This window comes from Typopeltis vanoorti, chromosome 2, assembly GCF_054136105.1.
Source record: "Typopeltis vanoorti isolate ZY-2024b chromosome 2, IOZ_Tvanoo_1.0, whole genome shotgun sequence".
In the NCBI taxonomy this organism is placed as follows: Eukaryota; Metazoa; Arthropoda; class Arachnida; order Uropygi; family Thelyphonidae; genus Typopeltis; species Typopeltis vanoorti.
In genome coordinates this window covers 70213752-70230730 of record NC_143550.1, presented here as the reverse complement: position 1 = coordinate 70230730, position 16979 = coordinate 70213752, and the positions used below count along the sequence as shown (strand labels likewise).

The window sequence follows — 16979 nt, the reverse complement described above, 5'->3', positions numbered from 1 at the left end:
CAATTTGATTTCTGACAATATTATGTTGGTTATCTTGAGGCGATTTCCAAGTGTACAGTCTTCTTGGTGGAAGTTTAAACCAGGTATTTGCTATTGTTAGATCTTCTTCCTGACAGAATTGGACTAGGCAATCTCCTCTGTCATTTCTGGTGCCTAAGCCATGTTTGCCAACAATTTCTCCATCACCCCCTCTTCCCACTTTTGCATTGAAGTCACCCATCACTATGTTTATATCATGTTTCTTTGTTAGGTTTTTAATCTCTTTTAGGTGTTCATAAAACTCTTCAACATCTTCTTCACTTTTGTCAGCTGTGGGTGCATAAGCTTGGATGATATTTATGTTAACAGGGTTTCCCTTAAGTTGTAACAGCATTATCCTTTCAGAAAATGGAATCCAATTTATCACTGATTTATTGATTTCTTCATCTACTATTACAGCTACACCATGTCTATGTTTGTTCTCATCATTCCCAGAGTAATACATTGTCATATTATCTTGTTGACACTTTCCAGATCCTGGAAAATTCATCAGCACATGTAAAAAATTATTTCAAATGGGTTGAAACAAATACAAGATTTCAAAAAAGTAAAACAATACAGAAGAAATGCAGTCAGTAATTGTTAAAGAACAAGAGCATTGGAAAAATATATTGAAAAGGCTGTGTGATATTATATTATTTTTATCAACCCATAATTTGGCTTTCCGCAGTTCATCAGATTGGCAGTATACTCCAAATAATGGCAATTTTTTTTGGGTTTGATAGAATTATTGAGTAAATATGATGTCATTATGCACGAACATATACGTCGTATTTTGTCGAAGGAAACCCATGTAACATATTGCAGCAAAACTATTCAAAACGAAATAATTTCTCTTTTGGCATCAGCTGTTTGCGATGATATTGTTAAACATGCCAAAGAAGCAAAATACTTTTCAATTATTTTAGATTGCACCCCAGATATCAGACACAAAGAACAACTTTCTTTTACTTTACGATTCATAGATTTAACAGAGTCTATTTTAGTTATTCAAGAACATTTTGTTTCATTCCATGAAATCAATGAATCTACAGGAGAATCATTATATGATAAGATCATTAAGTTGCTTTTAGATTTAAAATTAAATATTAATGATATTAGAGGACAGGGCTATGACAATGGGTCCAATATGCAAGGGAAAAATAAAGGTGTTCAAGCTCGTTTACGACAAGTAAATTCCCAAGCATTTTATATACCTTGTGGCTGCCATTCTTTAAATTTCGTTAAATGGAGATGCAGCAATGTCTTGCCCACAATCTGTTTCATTTTTTGGTGTTATTCAACAGCTTTATACATTATTTTCAGCATCCGTTGCTAGATGGAAAATTTTAACTGATAATATACCAAATTTCACTGTTAAAGCAGTATGTGAAACTCATTGGGAGAGTTGTATTGAATGCATAAAGTCAGTTAGGTATCAGATTGTCGAAATTCATGATGCAGTGATAATAGTTAGTGAAAATTCAACCGATGCAGCCACCAAATCTGAATCATTAACACTAGCTGAAAAACTTTGCAATTATTCCTTTTTTAGTTATGTTAGTGACGTGGTATGACATACTTCATCGGATTAACATAGTTAGCAAATCAATGCAAACAAAAACTATGGATTTAAAAACGGTTATAAATTTATTAAAATCATGTACGGAATTCATTAGACAATACCGTACACTAGAATTTGAAAATGCTTTAACTTAAGCTGAGGAATTAGCAAAGCTTTTAGGAACGGAGTCAATATTTACTGAAAAAAGAATAATTCATAGGAAGAAATTATTTAGTTATGAATCTGAAGCACTCTTGTTACTGTTGATGAGAGAACAAAGTTTAGAATAACGATATTCAACATCATTTTGGACACGATATTAACATCTCTTGAAGAAAGATTTGAACAAATAAAAACATATGAGCGAACTTGGGATTTTCTTTTTAATATAAGTAAAATAGGCGATTTAAATGAATTAAAAAAAACAATGTATGGATTTGCTTCCAATTCTTCATCATTAAAAATAATAGTGACATTGATGGGAACGAGCTCTTTGAAGAAATTAAATCTCTAAACAGTTTACTTCTGGAAAACATCAATTTGCCATCGGAAAATTGACAATTTTTAAAAGCAAATAATTTACTGAATATAATTCCAAATACGTGGTTGCATTGAGAATTCTGCTGACGATTCATATTACAGTAGCAACAGCTGAGAGAAGTTTCAGCAAATTGAAACTTATCAAAACATATTTGCAATCAACAATGGGGAGTGAGAGATTAAATTCTTTAGCCTTACTATCTATTGAAAATGCAGTTGTTCAGTTGTTCAGAAAATAGACATTAGTAAAAGAATAAAAACTTTTGCAGATTTAAAATCAAGAAAAATATATATGTACATTATAATTGATAAAATCAAAAGTGTAATATCCATAATATTTTTAATAACCAATAATTTAGTAATTTTTTATATTTTATTTTTTTGTTAGTGAATAGAAATGATAAGTAGAAATCTTGAAGTTATGAAATTATTAATCATTTGAGGAAACCTATACCTGCTTACAATCAGGAAGTATTAAAAAAAAAAAAAAAAAAAAAAAAAACCTTGGGGTGCCAAAGAAGGAGTTTGTCCGGGGTGCAAAATTGTCTTAGTCCGGCCATGCATGCACCCCACACACACAACACTGACTGTGCTCATGGGTGCTTTGAGCTCTCGTGTAGGGGATCAATATTTCAATTTCAATAATAATAATTTTATTATTATTGAAAGAAAATTCCATTCCACTTCTTCCTTCGAAAAACTTTGCACTGGTCAAATGATTAATGTTTAAAGTTCTCCCATAAGCCTAAACACTCTTCTCTTTACCATTCTCTACTGCAGCTGCAGTGCTTCCCAAACTTATGGATGTAACAGCCCCCTTTGGAAAAATTAAAATATTTCACGGCCCAATCATCGAAAAAAAAAAAAATCATAAATACAGACATATATTATTATAATATTTATTATATTTATATTCAAGATCTTGTGTTTGTAAGCTTTTTTGTGCTTCTTATCAATACCTTTGAAATGAACCTTATATGAATAAGCATATATTTACTAATATTCATTAAGCGCTGAAATACGCAATAAGCAAAATTTGTGAACCAACACCAATGTGTGATTTTTTCCCATTAAAATATAAAAAATAACAAAAAAGAAATAATAAATAATAAAAATTAAATACATTTCTTTTAAGATTAAAAAAAACTACTTAGTCTTAAAACATTTTAAATTTGTCTTCATTATTTCACAGCTCCCTTCAACAAAACTTATGGCCCCCAAGGGGGGGGGGCACCAGCCCACAGTTTGGGAAGCACTGCTCTAGTGGACTGAGGATAATCTAACAAACTTTAATGACTTATTTCTTGGAAGAGAGATCTTGCAATGCAATCTTATTTATTCATTGTTTAAAATAATATTCTGATTTCCATTCAAGATCAGATTTTTCTTCTTGGGTTGACTTATACCTCTAGCCTTTCCTGGCAGAAACACATTTGTACATCTACATTTGGATGTAAAGGCACTTTCTCTCTTTTCACTTAGATCAAACAGATGATCCTTATCAAGTATAAAATACCTCAGAAAGTACTTGAAAATTAATTTCATGTTGTACCATTTAACCGACATGGTAATTACAAATTAAATAGGGGTGCTTAATGGTCAAAGCTGTATAACTGAGAGGAGACCTCCACATAGCCTTTAAAGGAATGCGGAGAACCGACCAGGGCTTCTGACCTAATGTCCAATCCTCACCTTCTCGTGGTGCACCCTGTTGGGTATCTACTTGGATACTGAACGGACGAGGATGGGCTGGCAATTTGGGATTTAGCCAACCAAATTGTATTCTTATTGGTTAACCAAAATATAGAATGATGGTACAACATGACAAAATTTCATGCAGGCTGGGGCGTCGCCCGGTTAAACAAGGCCCCCGTTGTTTTTGCCAGGGAACCAGGGCGAACAGCGAAAAGTCAGCTACTGGAACATATCTGAAAATAAACCCCAACTGAACATCACCAGAGTTAAAGATCGGTACTATCAACGTAAGAAGCCTGAATGGCAAAGAAATGGAGATAGCTGAGGAATTAGATAAGTACCAGATCGACATAATAGGGGTGACTGCAACAAAAAAGACCAAAACTGGTGAGATCTTTCTGAGCAATAAATACAAAATGTTATATTCAGGCAATGACAATCAAGGAAAAGAAGGAGTAGCCATAGTATTCAACACAAAATACGAGGCTTATCTTCTTGAATGGCAGTCAGTCTCAAGTAGAGTAATGTGGGCAAATATGAGAATGGGGAACTGGACAATGAGACTTATTTGTGCCTATGGTCCCACAGAAGGTTCTACTAAGGTAGAAGTGGAGGAATTTTTTGAGGCTTTAGAAAAAGCAACTGACACAATGAAAAATGAAAAGTTGGTCCTTGTTGGGGATCTAAATAGCAGAGTAGGAAATGATTGTGAGACATACAAAAATATTTTGGGAAAATTTGGAGAAAAGAGCAAAGCTAATAATAATGGCAAATATCTGTTGGATTTCTGCTCAGGACATGGACTGGTTATTACTAACACCATGTTCCAACATAAAAATGTGCACAAATTCACATGGAGAGAAGAGGCTAGGAATAAGAAAAGTCTCATTGACTATGTTATTGTTGATAGTGATGTTTTCTCCCTGGTGCAGGACACCAGAGTGTACAGAGGATTTGAAATTGGAAGTGATCACTATTTAGTCTTGAGCAGGATAAAATTGAATTTCACATTGAAAAGAATAACATGTAAGAAAGTTTTAAAGCGAATAAAAGTTGAGCAGCTCTCAGATGTGAACTGTAGGCTAAAATACACAAAGATTATTGAAGAAAAATGAAAGAGTTTGAGAACAGGAATCAAACCTTGGAGATTCAGTGGCAAACTCGGAAGAAAACATTCATTGATTCTGCCAGAGAGGCATGTGGTGAAGTTATATGTAAGGATAAAAAAATCAGAACTCCCTGGTGGACACAGGAAGTTAAAGAGGCAGTGAAGGAAAAGAAGAAAGCATACCAAAAGTTCCTGTCAAATAAGTCAGCTTGTGCTCTTAGAGAATATAGAGACAAATGCAAGAATGCTAAACACTGTGTAAAACTAGCTAAACAAAAGTCATGGGAGGATTTTGGCAAGAATATAGAAAATAAGTGGTAAAATATTCTGGAGGTTGTTGAAGAAGCTTAAGAATGGAGGAAAGAGTGCTGTAAAAGGAATTAGAGATGATAAAGGTGACATGAAAACGGGTGAAAAAGATATTCTTGAAGTATGGAGTAATTACTTTGAAAAACTGCTAAATGAAACAAGCAGTGATGACAGCACAGTGGTAAAAAACACTGACCAGACATGCAGTCAGAAATACATATCCATACTTGAAGTAGAAAAAGCCATCAAAGGCTTGAAATGTGGAAAGGCAGCAGGAGTAGATGATATTCGACCAGAAATGTTGACGTATGGTGGTATAAGAGTCTTACAGTGGCTGCACTGCATAGTTCAGAAAGCCTGGACAGAGGGACGAATTCCCGATGACTGGAGTAGAGCTCTCATAGTACCCATATATAAAAAGGGAAATAAAACTGAATGTGAGAATTACAGAGGTATTTCCCTACTGAGTGTTCCTGGCAAGATCTATGCAAGTATACTTGAGAAACGGTTGAGAAGAATTGTGGAAGAAAAGCTTGGTGAAGAACAAGTTGGATTCAGGCCAAATAGAGGCTGTCAGGATCAGATCTTCACTTCACGACAAATAGTTGAGAAAGCATGGGAATATAACAAAGATCTGTATTTAAGTTTTGTCAATCTGGAAAAGGCATATGACGAGGTGCCAAGAGAGAAGCTATTCAATACGCTGCGGTTATATGGTGTCAATGGGGCATTATATCAAGCAATACTTAGTCTTTATTTGAGTTGTAAGTCAGCAGTTAGAATTGAAGGAAGTACAGCAAGATGGTTTAATGTTAAATCTGGTGTGAGACAAGGATGTACATTATCCCCTCTGTTATTCATTATCTATATGGATCACATTATGAAGGAAAGTGGTATTAAACATGATATCAAAATTGGAGATGTTAATGTCAGCTCTTTGCTTTATGCGGATGATGTTATACTTCTAAATAAATCTGCTACAAGTCTGCAAGATTCTCTGACTAAATTGAATAGCTGTTGTAATAGATATGGTATGAAGGTCAGCAATAAAGACAAAGACAATGAAAATAGCTAGAATCATTGAAAATGTCAACTGTGTTGTGAATGGAGAACCTGTGGAACAAGTAAAACATTTCAGCTATTTAGGCACGATTTTTACTGAAGATGGTAAATTAAATATAGAAATAGACAACGGAATCAGCAAAGCTGGTATGGTGGGAAGTCAATTGAATAAATTCATATGGAATAAGAGAGAAATTAGTCGGAACACTAAATTAGCTGTGTACAAGACAGTGTTCAAACCAGTTTTAACTTATGGATCTGAGAGCTGGGTCAGAAGTAAAACACTTGACCAAAGACTAGAGACCACAGATATGAGAGTCCTGAGAAAGATTATAGGCATGAACAGATGGCATCAATGGCAATATCATATTAAAAACGAGGATATTAGGAAAGAACTTGACATTGTCAGCATCCAGGAATGTGTTAGCAGAGCTAATCTCAGGTGGTATGGTCACTTAAACAGAATGGGCAAGGAAAGATTAGCAAAACAAGTGTTCTCTGCCAGGTTGGCAGGAAAACAATCCAGGGGAAGACCAAGATATAGGTGGATTGATACTGTACAAAGTGCCTTAGACGATAGAAATATAAGATCTGATAATGTTGGAGCCTTGACAAGTAACAGAGTGATTTGGAGGAAAATTGTAGATAGGAAGTTAGTAATGATGTAATTTTTTCATGTTGTACTGTGATATCCTGTACACCCTTTGAGGGTACATGGCAGGAATTTGATGATGATGGTAATTACAATAATATTTAATTTTTTGTTATTATTTTATTTATGGAGGCAGAAGTAAGTTCTGATAAATTGTGTGTGTGTGTGTGTGTGTGTGTGAGAGAGAGAGAGAGAGAGAGAGAAAGAGAGAGAGACCAAAGATCCCTTTTTTTCATGCTGCTCCAGGCCTCCACTAACACATTCACTCTAGGCCACATATTGCACATGTTGTGGCTGGAAACTTGCCTAACTGTATTCTATATTCCTTCTGCAACAGGTGCATGCATTTTTACAAATTCATCAGTATATGGAATGCCAGTTTTATTTCATTATTGGTATAACTTTTGTGTCAACCTTGCATTAATAAGCTGTCTCAATGGCAGAGAAAATTGCAAAACTAATGCTATCTTATTTAAGTCCTGACTATTTGCTTTGTAAAATATCACATATCGTAGAAATTTTTTTTTTTTTTTTTTTGTGCATAGAGAAAGATATGTTTATATATCTAGCAAAATTTTGATATTATTATAAAGTATAGATAATCTATGAAAAAGCAACAAGAGAAAAATAAATGCTATTGGTAAATGTTTTTATTTCTAATTTTATTAAGCACAGCAATATCAAAATTCAAAATTTCAAAATTCTTTGAAAGAAAATATTTGCACGTGTGTATTTGAATGATTAGACAATGTCTGAACTTGGAGTGATCGTACACACCAGCGATGAATGCTAAACTGAGTGGTAAAATTTTTGTTCTTTGTCCTACATAAATTGAAAATAAATCAAATATTACATACAAAAATAGAATGCCACAGTCGTAGTTATATTTATAAAATTTTTTTATTTCATTTATAAAGAAAATACTAAATACTATATTATGAGATATTACATATATTTTTGTATGAAATAAAGTCTATTTCATATGAATTCACAAGTTTTGAAATGCCTGTTTTGGATAAAGATTTATATCTTATATTGCCATTTTATCCCAAGTGATTTTCAAAAAATAAAAAGACTGGCAAAGCTTTCCTTGGATTGGTTGGAAATAAACTTTCAAATCTAAAGAAAGTCCTTTCTTTCTTCAGATAAAAGAACAGAAAGGATGTGATATTTTGAAAAATTCTTAGAATAATATTCTTATTATTTTGAAACAAGAAACTGTACCAATAGGGAGGTCATCCTTCTTGGAGACTTCAATGTCCATAACTCACAATAGCTCTCCTCCAGTTTCACTGACCAAGCAGGCAGGAATGCTGAGGCCTTTGCATTCAGCAATGGCCTCAGATCATCTATTTTCCTACCAGAATACCTGACAACCCCCTCCAATTTGCCAACACACCTGACCTTTTCTTAACAAGCTCCACTTCAAGATATACTGTGGTTGTTGGTACTCTTCTTGGTAACTCAGACCACAACCTCGTACAAGTCTCCTTTGACACAGATCAACAACCAACTCTTGAACCATCTAGAGTCATACCAGCCAAACAGTGACCAGCAGTATATGGATTCTGCCACTCATGATCTACAGCTGATCTTCTTGCTTTACCACCAACCTCTCGACTAAAGACATGGAGAAACTCATTTGGTTGCCCTCAACATTTCCAAGGCATTTGATCGGGTTTAGCATAGGGGTTTACTTAATAAATTACCATCCTATGGTCTGCCTCCTCACCCTGCAACTGGATTGCAAACCTTCTCACTAGTTGCCCACTACATGTCATGGTGGACAGTTTACTCTACTCAGATTTCCCCATCAATGGATGAGTACCTCAGGGTTCTGTTTTTTTCACCCACTCTTTTCATCTTGTATATAAATGACCTGCTCTCTCAAGATTTCCAATTCTATCCATAGCTTTGCCAATAACAGTATATTCGTCCCTCCTTTTCATTCGACAAACCTTATAGTGCTCAAGTATTAGAATCCTCAAGAACTATCATTACCACTGACCTGAACTCTGATTCCTAGATATATCCCAGTGAGGCAAGGACAACCTTGTAAACTTCAGTGCTACCAAAACTGATCAAGAAACAGCTCACATCTCCCTCCACCTTACCTTCAGTAATACTGAGATATCCAAACATGATCAGATTTCTCTACTCAGACTAACCTGCACCCTACAATCTTTCCTAGCACAACCACATTTCAAGTATAGCTTTTGCAGCTGCCAAAAAACTTGGTGTACTTTTTTTGCACAAGACACTACTTCACACCTTCACAGCCACAGCTATCTAACTCTATACAAAGCCCAAATCCAACCAGCCATGGAATATTGCTTCCATATTTGGACATCATCAGATGCTGTATGGTCATTTTGTTGCTTGGTAATGTACCACACTAGTCCTCACCAGGTAAAATAAAAGCGAGCAAAAATTCTGTTATTAGGAAATAAATGTTTGTATGTTTTAAGAAAATTAGTGCTTCTAGAAATTATCTTAATTAATACAGTAGAATCTCTCTTAGCAACAACACCGATTCTGGATAGATTTTGCCGGATAATTGAATATATATTTCAAGAACTTACCTGTTCATGTTTTGTGATGCCATCTGTAGAAATTGCAGCATGCAAAGTTCATTGGTCATATTTTTCGATCTGCCGGCCACAATTAAATAAATAATTGTGCAGATTTTTTAAAATTTAAAACACATACACATAATTTTATATTTTACAAATACAAATTTAAACAGCATTTAAAAATTACAGTACGTATTATCACATGAAAGTTGTTGTGAATTTTTTAGTGTGATGACATAACATAACTTCAAATGTCTGCTTGCTTACAAGATTGTCGCCGGAGCTTTAAAAATTCACTGTGTATACAACAGTTTCATAACATTATGTGCTGACACAGACTGCTCGGCAAATTTTATGAAAGTCTGCAATCCTTCGTCAGCTTCTTTCCACGTAACTTTCTTGGTCCGTGCTGTCCTCCTCATCTTCATCCTCCTCATCATCTTTCTCCTTTCCCAGTACATGTTCGTGTACTTCATTGTCATCAAGAGAGAGAGAGTGATGGGAATGGAATTGTCTACATCCGCCCAAGCCTGCAATCCTCTTCACTACACTAACTTTCTCCGAATATGTTTTCAAAGCACAAAAAACCTTCGCCACTTGATTTGTCATCTTCAAACATGATCATTGGCCACAATTTACACCAACAGTGACATAATGTTCTTTACATTCTTCCAGGCAAGAGACAAAGTAAATACGGCATCTTTCAATGTGAGCTGTTTCTGAAAATCTTGGACGCTCCCTTCAAAGTTCACACATCAACACAAAAAGAGAGCGGGTAGTTCATCTTTATATTCTCGATGACTCCTTGGTCCATTGGCTGGATAAGGCTTGTTATGCTGAGTGGCAGAAACATAACACAAATGTTTTCCACATTTAAGTCTTCAGCTGGGGGATGGGCGTGGCAATTGTCCAACAAAAGAATCACTTTTCTCATCCTTCACACCGGGCATGAATACACTAGAAAACCATTCTTTGAATATGTCACAATCCATCCATTTAAATTTAGACCTTCGAAAGTGCCATTGTTTTGGTATTGCCGGTTATGAGAGATTTTACTGTAGTTATTTATAAATCCTACAAACAGCAGACTGTTTTACTGTCTAATATAGCTTTGGATTTTTAAGTAAGTGCATGCCATGATTTGTAGAACATATATACGATGTAAACAGAAGGCACAAGATTATTTGTCCACATGGCATAGTCATGTTAAGGCTGTAGTATCTTACGGTACAATAAAAATCATCCTAAAATCACTTTATACCATTGTGAGGTGGGTTTTAAATTCACACCATGCTGATAGCAAAATTCTGAACCATTCAGGTGAGCTAATGTGACCAATTTCTGTGACAAATAATCTGGTTGCCTTTATCTGATATTATTATTTCTTCAGGCAATTTAACTAATTAACATTATGATAATTCCTTTTGATGTTTGAATTAGTAAAGCTCTGAGAATCAATTTCAAAAATTCCAATTCCAATTCATTCAGGATCTCTTTTATATATTTATAATAAAGACATATTGAAACACTAACCTGCTTTTTATCCAGTGGATCAATGGGAGATCCAGCTTTGAGAAGAACTTCTGCAGTCTTGTGCCAACCATGGAATGATGCACAATCTAAAGCAGTCCACTGGTAACAGTTCCTTATATAAACATGTATTTAAAAATAACATAAACTGAAAATTATACTTTTATTTATTCAGATTGTAGATTAGGTATATTGAAAGAGCAAAGTCTGCCACTTCCAGATACAGTTAACTTTGAATATTTATATGAAAGAATTCCACATCAAACTTTTGTTTGCTCATACTGGATTAAATAAGATGAAGCCGGCCTGGTTAGCCAAGTGATTAGTGTATCTGCTCTCCAGCCAAAAGGTTGCAATCCTGCCATGGGCATGGATGTTTGTGATTGTCTGTGAAAATACTAGTGGTGTTGATGGGCAGTAGATGGCATTGGTATAGATGATGCGGTTCGCTGTAGTTGGTAGATTGAGTGGTGGATACTGAGAGCTGCAGAGCAGGTGCCCTCCCTTGATGAGTCTTTGGACTCCCTGGAGGTGTTACGTAATAATAATAATAATAAACCAAGAATATAATTTTTGCCATGTTTACTGGAGACAATTACAGACTTTAGATGTGTTTTATGTTTGCTATTTGAATATTGTTTTATTATTATTATTATTAATTGTTACCTGTACAATCATTGAGAGTACATATCAAGGAATGATAATGATCTCATCTCACCATCCTTTTTACCTTCTTTTACCTTGCAGTGTCGAGGGTTTGTTAATCATCAGACCTCAAACCATTCACAGGATAAGGGTGGTCAGCCCTACGTCCCAGTGTATCCTATGTCCTATAGTGTTGATTTCTCAAGGCGGTTTGCCTGCTTTGCGGGATGAAAACCCCCAGGATAAATTGGGGGGGGGGGGAAACCCTACTGTCCACGCCCAAGACCGGTTAACTTGGCTATGGCTGAGGAAGATCCTTCAGCTCCTGGTGTCACCAACACGAATTGAACCTAGGACATTCTTTCCCCAGGCATACGGTTGTGAAGCGCACAGCCACTAGGCTAACTGTGCAGACTATGATAATGATGATTATCATTATTATTTTTATATCACTTACATATACACCATGCTGCAAAGTCTGTAGCAAATAAATACATTATGGGAAAGGCTGCTCCAAAGAGCTGAGGTAGATGGAATGAAAGACAAATGAGAGTAGAAGGTTCAATGAGCTGGCAGCTCAATTATAAAAGGATGTTGGGCAGCTGATGATTATGGTACTGTAAGTTAGCAGAAATGATGGATGCAATTCTGCTTAAATGAAGGAGTATGGTGGATGCAATTCTGCTTAAAATCATCCATGGAAATATCTGTAGAAGACACAGTGCAGAAACTGACCATCTCTGAGACAGTGCTGAAGAGAGTCTGTAAGAGAGGAGATTCATCAATCAACCAAACTGCCCTCTTCTGAATAGCTTCATGATTTTTAAAGAGGTTTTATGTGTGATACACAAGGTTGAGCATAACACCTAAAATATTTTTTCTTAAACCTGTCCAACCTTGGATGGATTTGGAATTTGAATAAATAGTTGAATAAATGAAAATTTACATTTTGAACCAAAAAGGATGGCTAGTTTTTTTGGAAGCCAAGGATGCTATAGAAGTGATATGATTATGCCAGGAAAGTTTATGGATAAGTCGGTCCAAGAAGGGAGATCTAGTTTTAAGCTGACTATTATATCATATAAAATATTTATTATTATAAAATTATAATATAATATTATAATATTTTATGAAATATTATAATATTATATAAAATATAATATTATAATATTTTATGAAATATTATAATATAATATTTTATAATTTTATATATTTTATAATTTACTGCTGAATATTATATAAAAGTAAAGGGATAAGAACAAAGATTTTTTTTGTGAGTAAAAAAGGCAAAACTGTGTTTTGGAAGCAATGAAGGTGACTAGATTGTTATTGTCCTGTTAAAGAATAATGTAGAGATCAGTGTATGATTGTGAAGCTTGGGATGTTTGGGCAACAGCAGTCTAAAGTAGAGACTCACAGTCTTTACTTTCTTATCCATATTATTTGATAAGAAATATCAATAATGAGGAGAACAATTAATGACCCATCATTAATTGTTCAATAATAAAGGCTTATTATTGACTCAATAATAAAGGCTAATTAATGACCCATCTCTCAACAGTTCACTCTACCCACTCTTACATGGGTGCATATTTTCTGCTGCTTGCATCTTCTACAAATACTTTCATTCCTGTTGTTCATCCAAACAAGTATCAGTAATTCCTATATTCTCTGTTTAATTCAATGAAACGTATATAGCAGCTATGGAGATTTTCATTGTGTGTGTGTGTGTGTGTGTGTGTGTGTGTGGGTGGGTGGGTGGGTGGGTGGGTGGGTGAGTAGACAGAGAGGGAGCAATAGAAGATAGGCAAATAAAGTACAAAGGAGATTGGATCCACCTGAGTTGAATAGCAGCAGTTAATAGATATGGATAGTGGAAGAGAGAGTGGATATGGAAGTTGTTTAAGTGGTTCGAACAGTGGGGTACATAGCAGAGTTGCCCTCTCAAGATGAGTCCTTAGACTTCCTGGAGTTTTTTTCATAAATTTTTAATATAATTTAATTTTATTTTTATTTCATACATGAGAGATAGGGAAACCTATAATACATTAGTACCGTAGTTGGGCAAGAAGGAACTTGTTCACATTTAGTTTGATGAGCTGTGAATTATATTGCTTTGGAAACACATATGTTGGGAAACTATTCTACAGGGCAGCAGAAGAGATAAATGAGGAGGTTGAGAAGGAGAAGTATGTTCTGTAAGTTTGGAGTGCTGAATAGCTGCTGCACACATTTCAATGAACTAAACATAGAGTGTAGGAATTATTAATACCTGTTTGGATGAATAACTGCAATGGATGTATTTGTAGAAGATGCAAGCAGCAGAAAATGTGCACCTGTGTAAGAGTGGGTGGAGCAAACTAGTGAGAGAGATGGGGATCATTAATTAGCCTAATTGTATTCTTCAATATTGAGTCAAATAATAAGAGGAAGAAAGTAAAAACAATGAGTCTGCTGCCTCAGTATGAAAGGAGAGAATCGAGAAGAGCCATGATTGTCAATGAGATGATTACGCAGGATGAATGGTGGGCAGTTTATAGATGGTGGAGCGCATTTGATGGATGTAAGAACCTGTATATGACTGATGGACTGCACTTAAATGGTTTTGGAGTTAGACTTGGAGAAAGTGTTGTTCCATGAAAGTTTGGAAGTGCAAAACCAGTGAAAATAGAGATATTAGGAGGGGGAAGGGGGGAGCAATCAAGCACGTGTCTGGCTGTCCCTGGGACAAATGAGTGTGAGTATAGGAACTGCAGAAATAACCACCCCTGGGGTAGATGAGTATAAGTGCAAGAATGATTTCAAAGAGCTGGGTGCAGTTTCTGAGGTTTTGAAATCGAATTTAGCGAGTAATGACATTAGGTAAGGATAATTGGGGGGCCCTGAGGGATGTCTGAACAGTATTTGACAGCTAGATGGCTTTGTATAGGGTTAATAGCTGTTAAGAAGTTAAGTAATGTCGCATGTGAAAGAGAAATTGTAAGATTTTGAATCTGAGGAAACAACAGTTGTTGTTTCCTCAGATTCAACAGATGCATCTATGCCCAGAGACAGGTCTGATGATAGAGTAATCCCAAAAAGAGAGATCTCATCTTGTCTAGAGAGTTGAGTATTGTTGAGAGTAAGAATGGAAGAAAAAGATAATTTTTTTGAAAATAAGACAAAACTGTATTTTTCTGGCACTGAAACTAACATGGTTGTCTGAATTGCATTCAAGAATGGTTTGGAGATCAGAATATTAGGGAGAGAGTGTTGTTCTGGAAGTTGTGGTTATTTGTGTGGGCCATGGTTTGGCAAATGAGGAAGAGTGTAGTGTGCTGCCATCAACAAAGGTGTTTATTGAGTTGGTGGTGAACTGATGTTATTATTATTATTAATAGAGACCTTCTGGGGATCAGGGACTTATTCAGAGAGGCCACATATCACCAGCACCAGCTATCATGCAATTTATTTAATTCATCCACACTACATGCATTCATAACCGCCAAAGGCAATCCATTCTGATCACGTGCCATATGATGGAAATATTAAGCTCTTATCCCCTTCTTCACTGTATTAATCTCGACTTCTGTGGATGCCTTCTTGTCCTCTCCCAACCCCTCATAAAATAAAAAATTCCATCTACTGATATTCTGTATGACTCTTTCAGAAGTTTGTAAGTGTCAATTGCATCATTCCTCTTCTTCTGTTTCGTAGTGTCTGATGTGCACAAATTCTCAATCGGGCTTCATAATCTGTATTCCACAATCCTGATATCATCTGTAACACTCTCCACTGCACTCTATTCACTGTATCATCATCATCATCATCATGAAAACCAGAAGACCAGATCTGCACACAATAGTACAAGTAAGGTTGTATAAAGACCTTGTAAAGAGGCAAAACAATTTCCTTATCTTTACACGTTAAGATTTGTCTCGGCATTGTAATTCTCCTCTGAATTATATTTGCAATCTTTGTAATGGCTCTTGATCAGGATCATGCAGGATATTACACTGCACCAAAGTGCATAACTTTACATTTACTAACATTGAACTGACAGCCATTTTCACATGACCATAATTCCAGCCTATTCAAATCATTCTGCAAGTACTGCATATTGGCCACATTCCTGATTAGCCTGCCTATCTTTACATCATCACAAAACAGCTGCATGTCACCTGTCAAAATCCTTCCCAATGTCATTAATGTAAAGGATGAAAACAATGGACCAAAGCCTGATTCCTGTGGTATAACATTGGTCACCTTAATATCTGCATTCTGCCAGTTAGCCATCCCCTTAACTACACTAATGTTTTATAATTAATTTGATATTCTCAAATGTACGCAACAGTCTTCCATGCTGTATTCTGTCAAAGCCTTACCGAAGTTCAAAAGAATCATGGTGCATCCATTCCCCTTGTCTAACTCAACAACAACAACAACATTCACCCATGCTGTTCCATGCAAAGTACGGATTCTCTGTAAGCCCATTTCTCTATACGAGCTCTTACTAATTTTTCTGTAATCTCACTACCACTCTAGAGATGCTGATTGGGTAAAAGTTAGACACATCAGTTCTTTGCAACAACATTGTGCAATAGGATTAAAATACATTCTTTCCACTCCTGAAATCTTCCCTGCTCTGTAGCTTAAATTATATAGCATGATACTAAAAAAGTGTTCAGCCAGTTCAGCTGAACACTCTTTTAGTATACATGCTGATAGCCCATCATCCCTTATTGCTGAATTCTTGTTCTGCTTAAGCAACTGAATAAGAATTCAGATGCACAAACTGTTTGTACAACAGCTTCAGTACCTTCTCCTCATGCACCTGAGTTTCTTCATTCAGTGAAGAGGTAGAAGTGAGAGCAATGTTGCATACACCAGATTGGTAGCTTTTAGCTAAATGGACAGTTATTAGTGTCAATTTTGTATGTTCAGTTGAATAATTTTTGTAATTGTATTATCCTTATGCACATGGTATTCATTCCACGTCATATTTTTCTCATGAATCTCTTGCTTAATAAGATTTCATTTCTACCCTATTTATTCTTTGAACTATAGGAGCACAATCTGATACTACATTATTTAAGTATTTTTTAAACACAGAGTGGAGTTGAGTATCTAGTTTATTGATATGGTAACTATTGAGCCAGACAGGAGCACCATACTCTGCTGCACTGTAAACTAGACCCACTGCAGAGTTGTGGCACTTGAGCCCCATATAGTACCACAAAGCTTCTGAACTATATTATTTCTGGTGCAAACTTTAGCAGCAATATTAATCATATACTGTTTATA

General features: G+C 35.5%; 1 protein-coding gene across 1 annotated transcript in view; it reads right to left on the bottom strand.

Moving 5' to 3' along the window:
• LOC150109149 (transient receptor potential cation channel subfamily A member 1 homolog) overlaps positions 1-16979 on the bottom strand; it is a 475501-nt gene that overhangs the window by 231656 nt on the left and 226866 nt on the right. The window contains exon 13 of the mRNA XM_090411752.1: positions 11055-11166. Coding sequence (XP_090267878.1) covers positions 11055-11166 — 112 coding nt within the window. The remainder of the gene's footprint in view (positions 1-11054; positions 11167-16979) is intronic.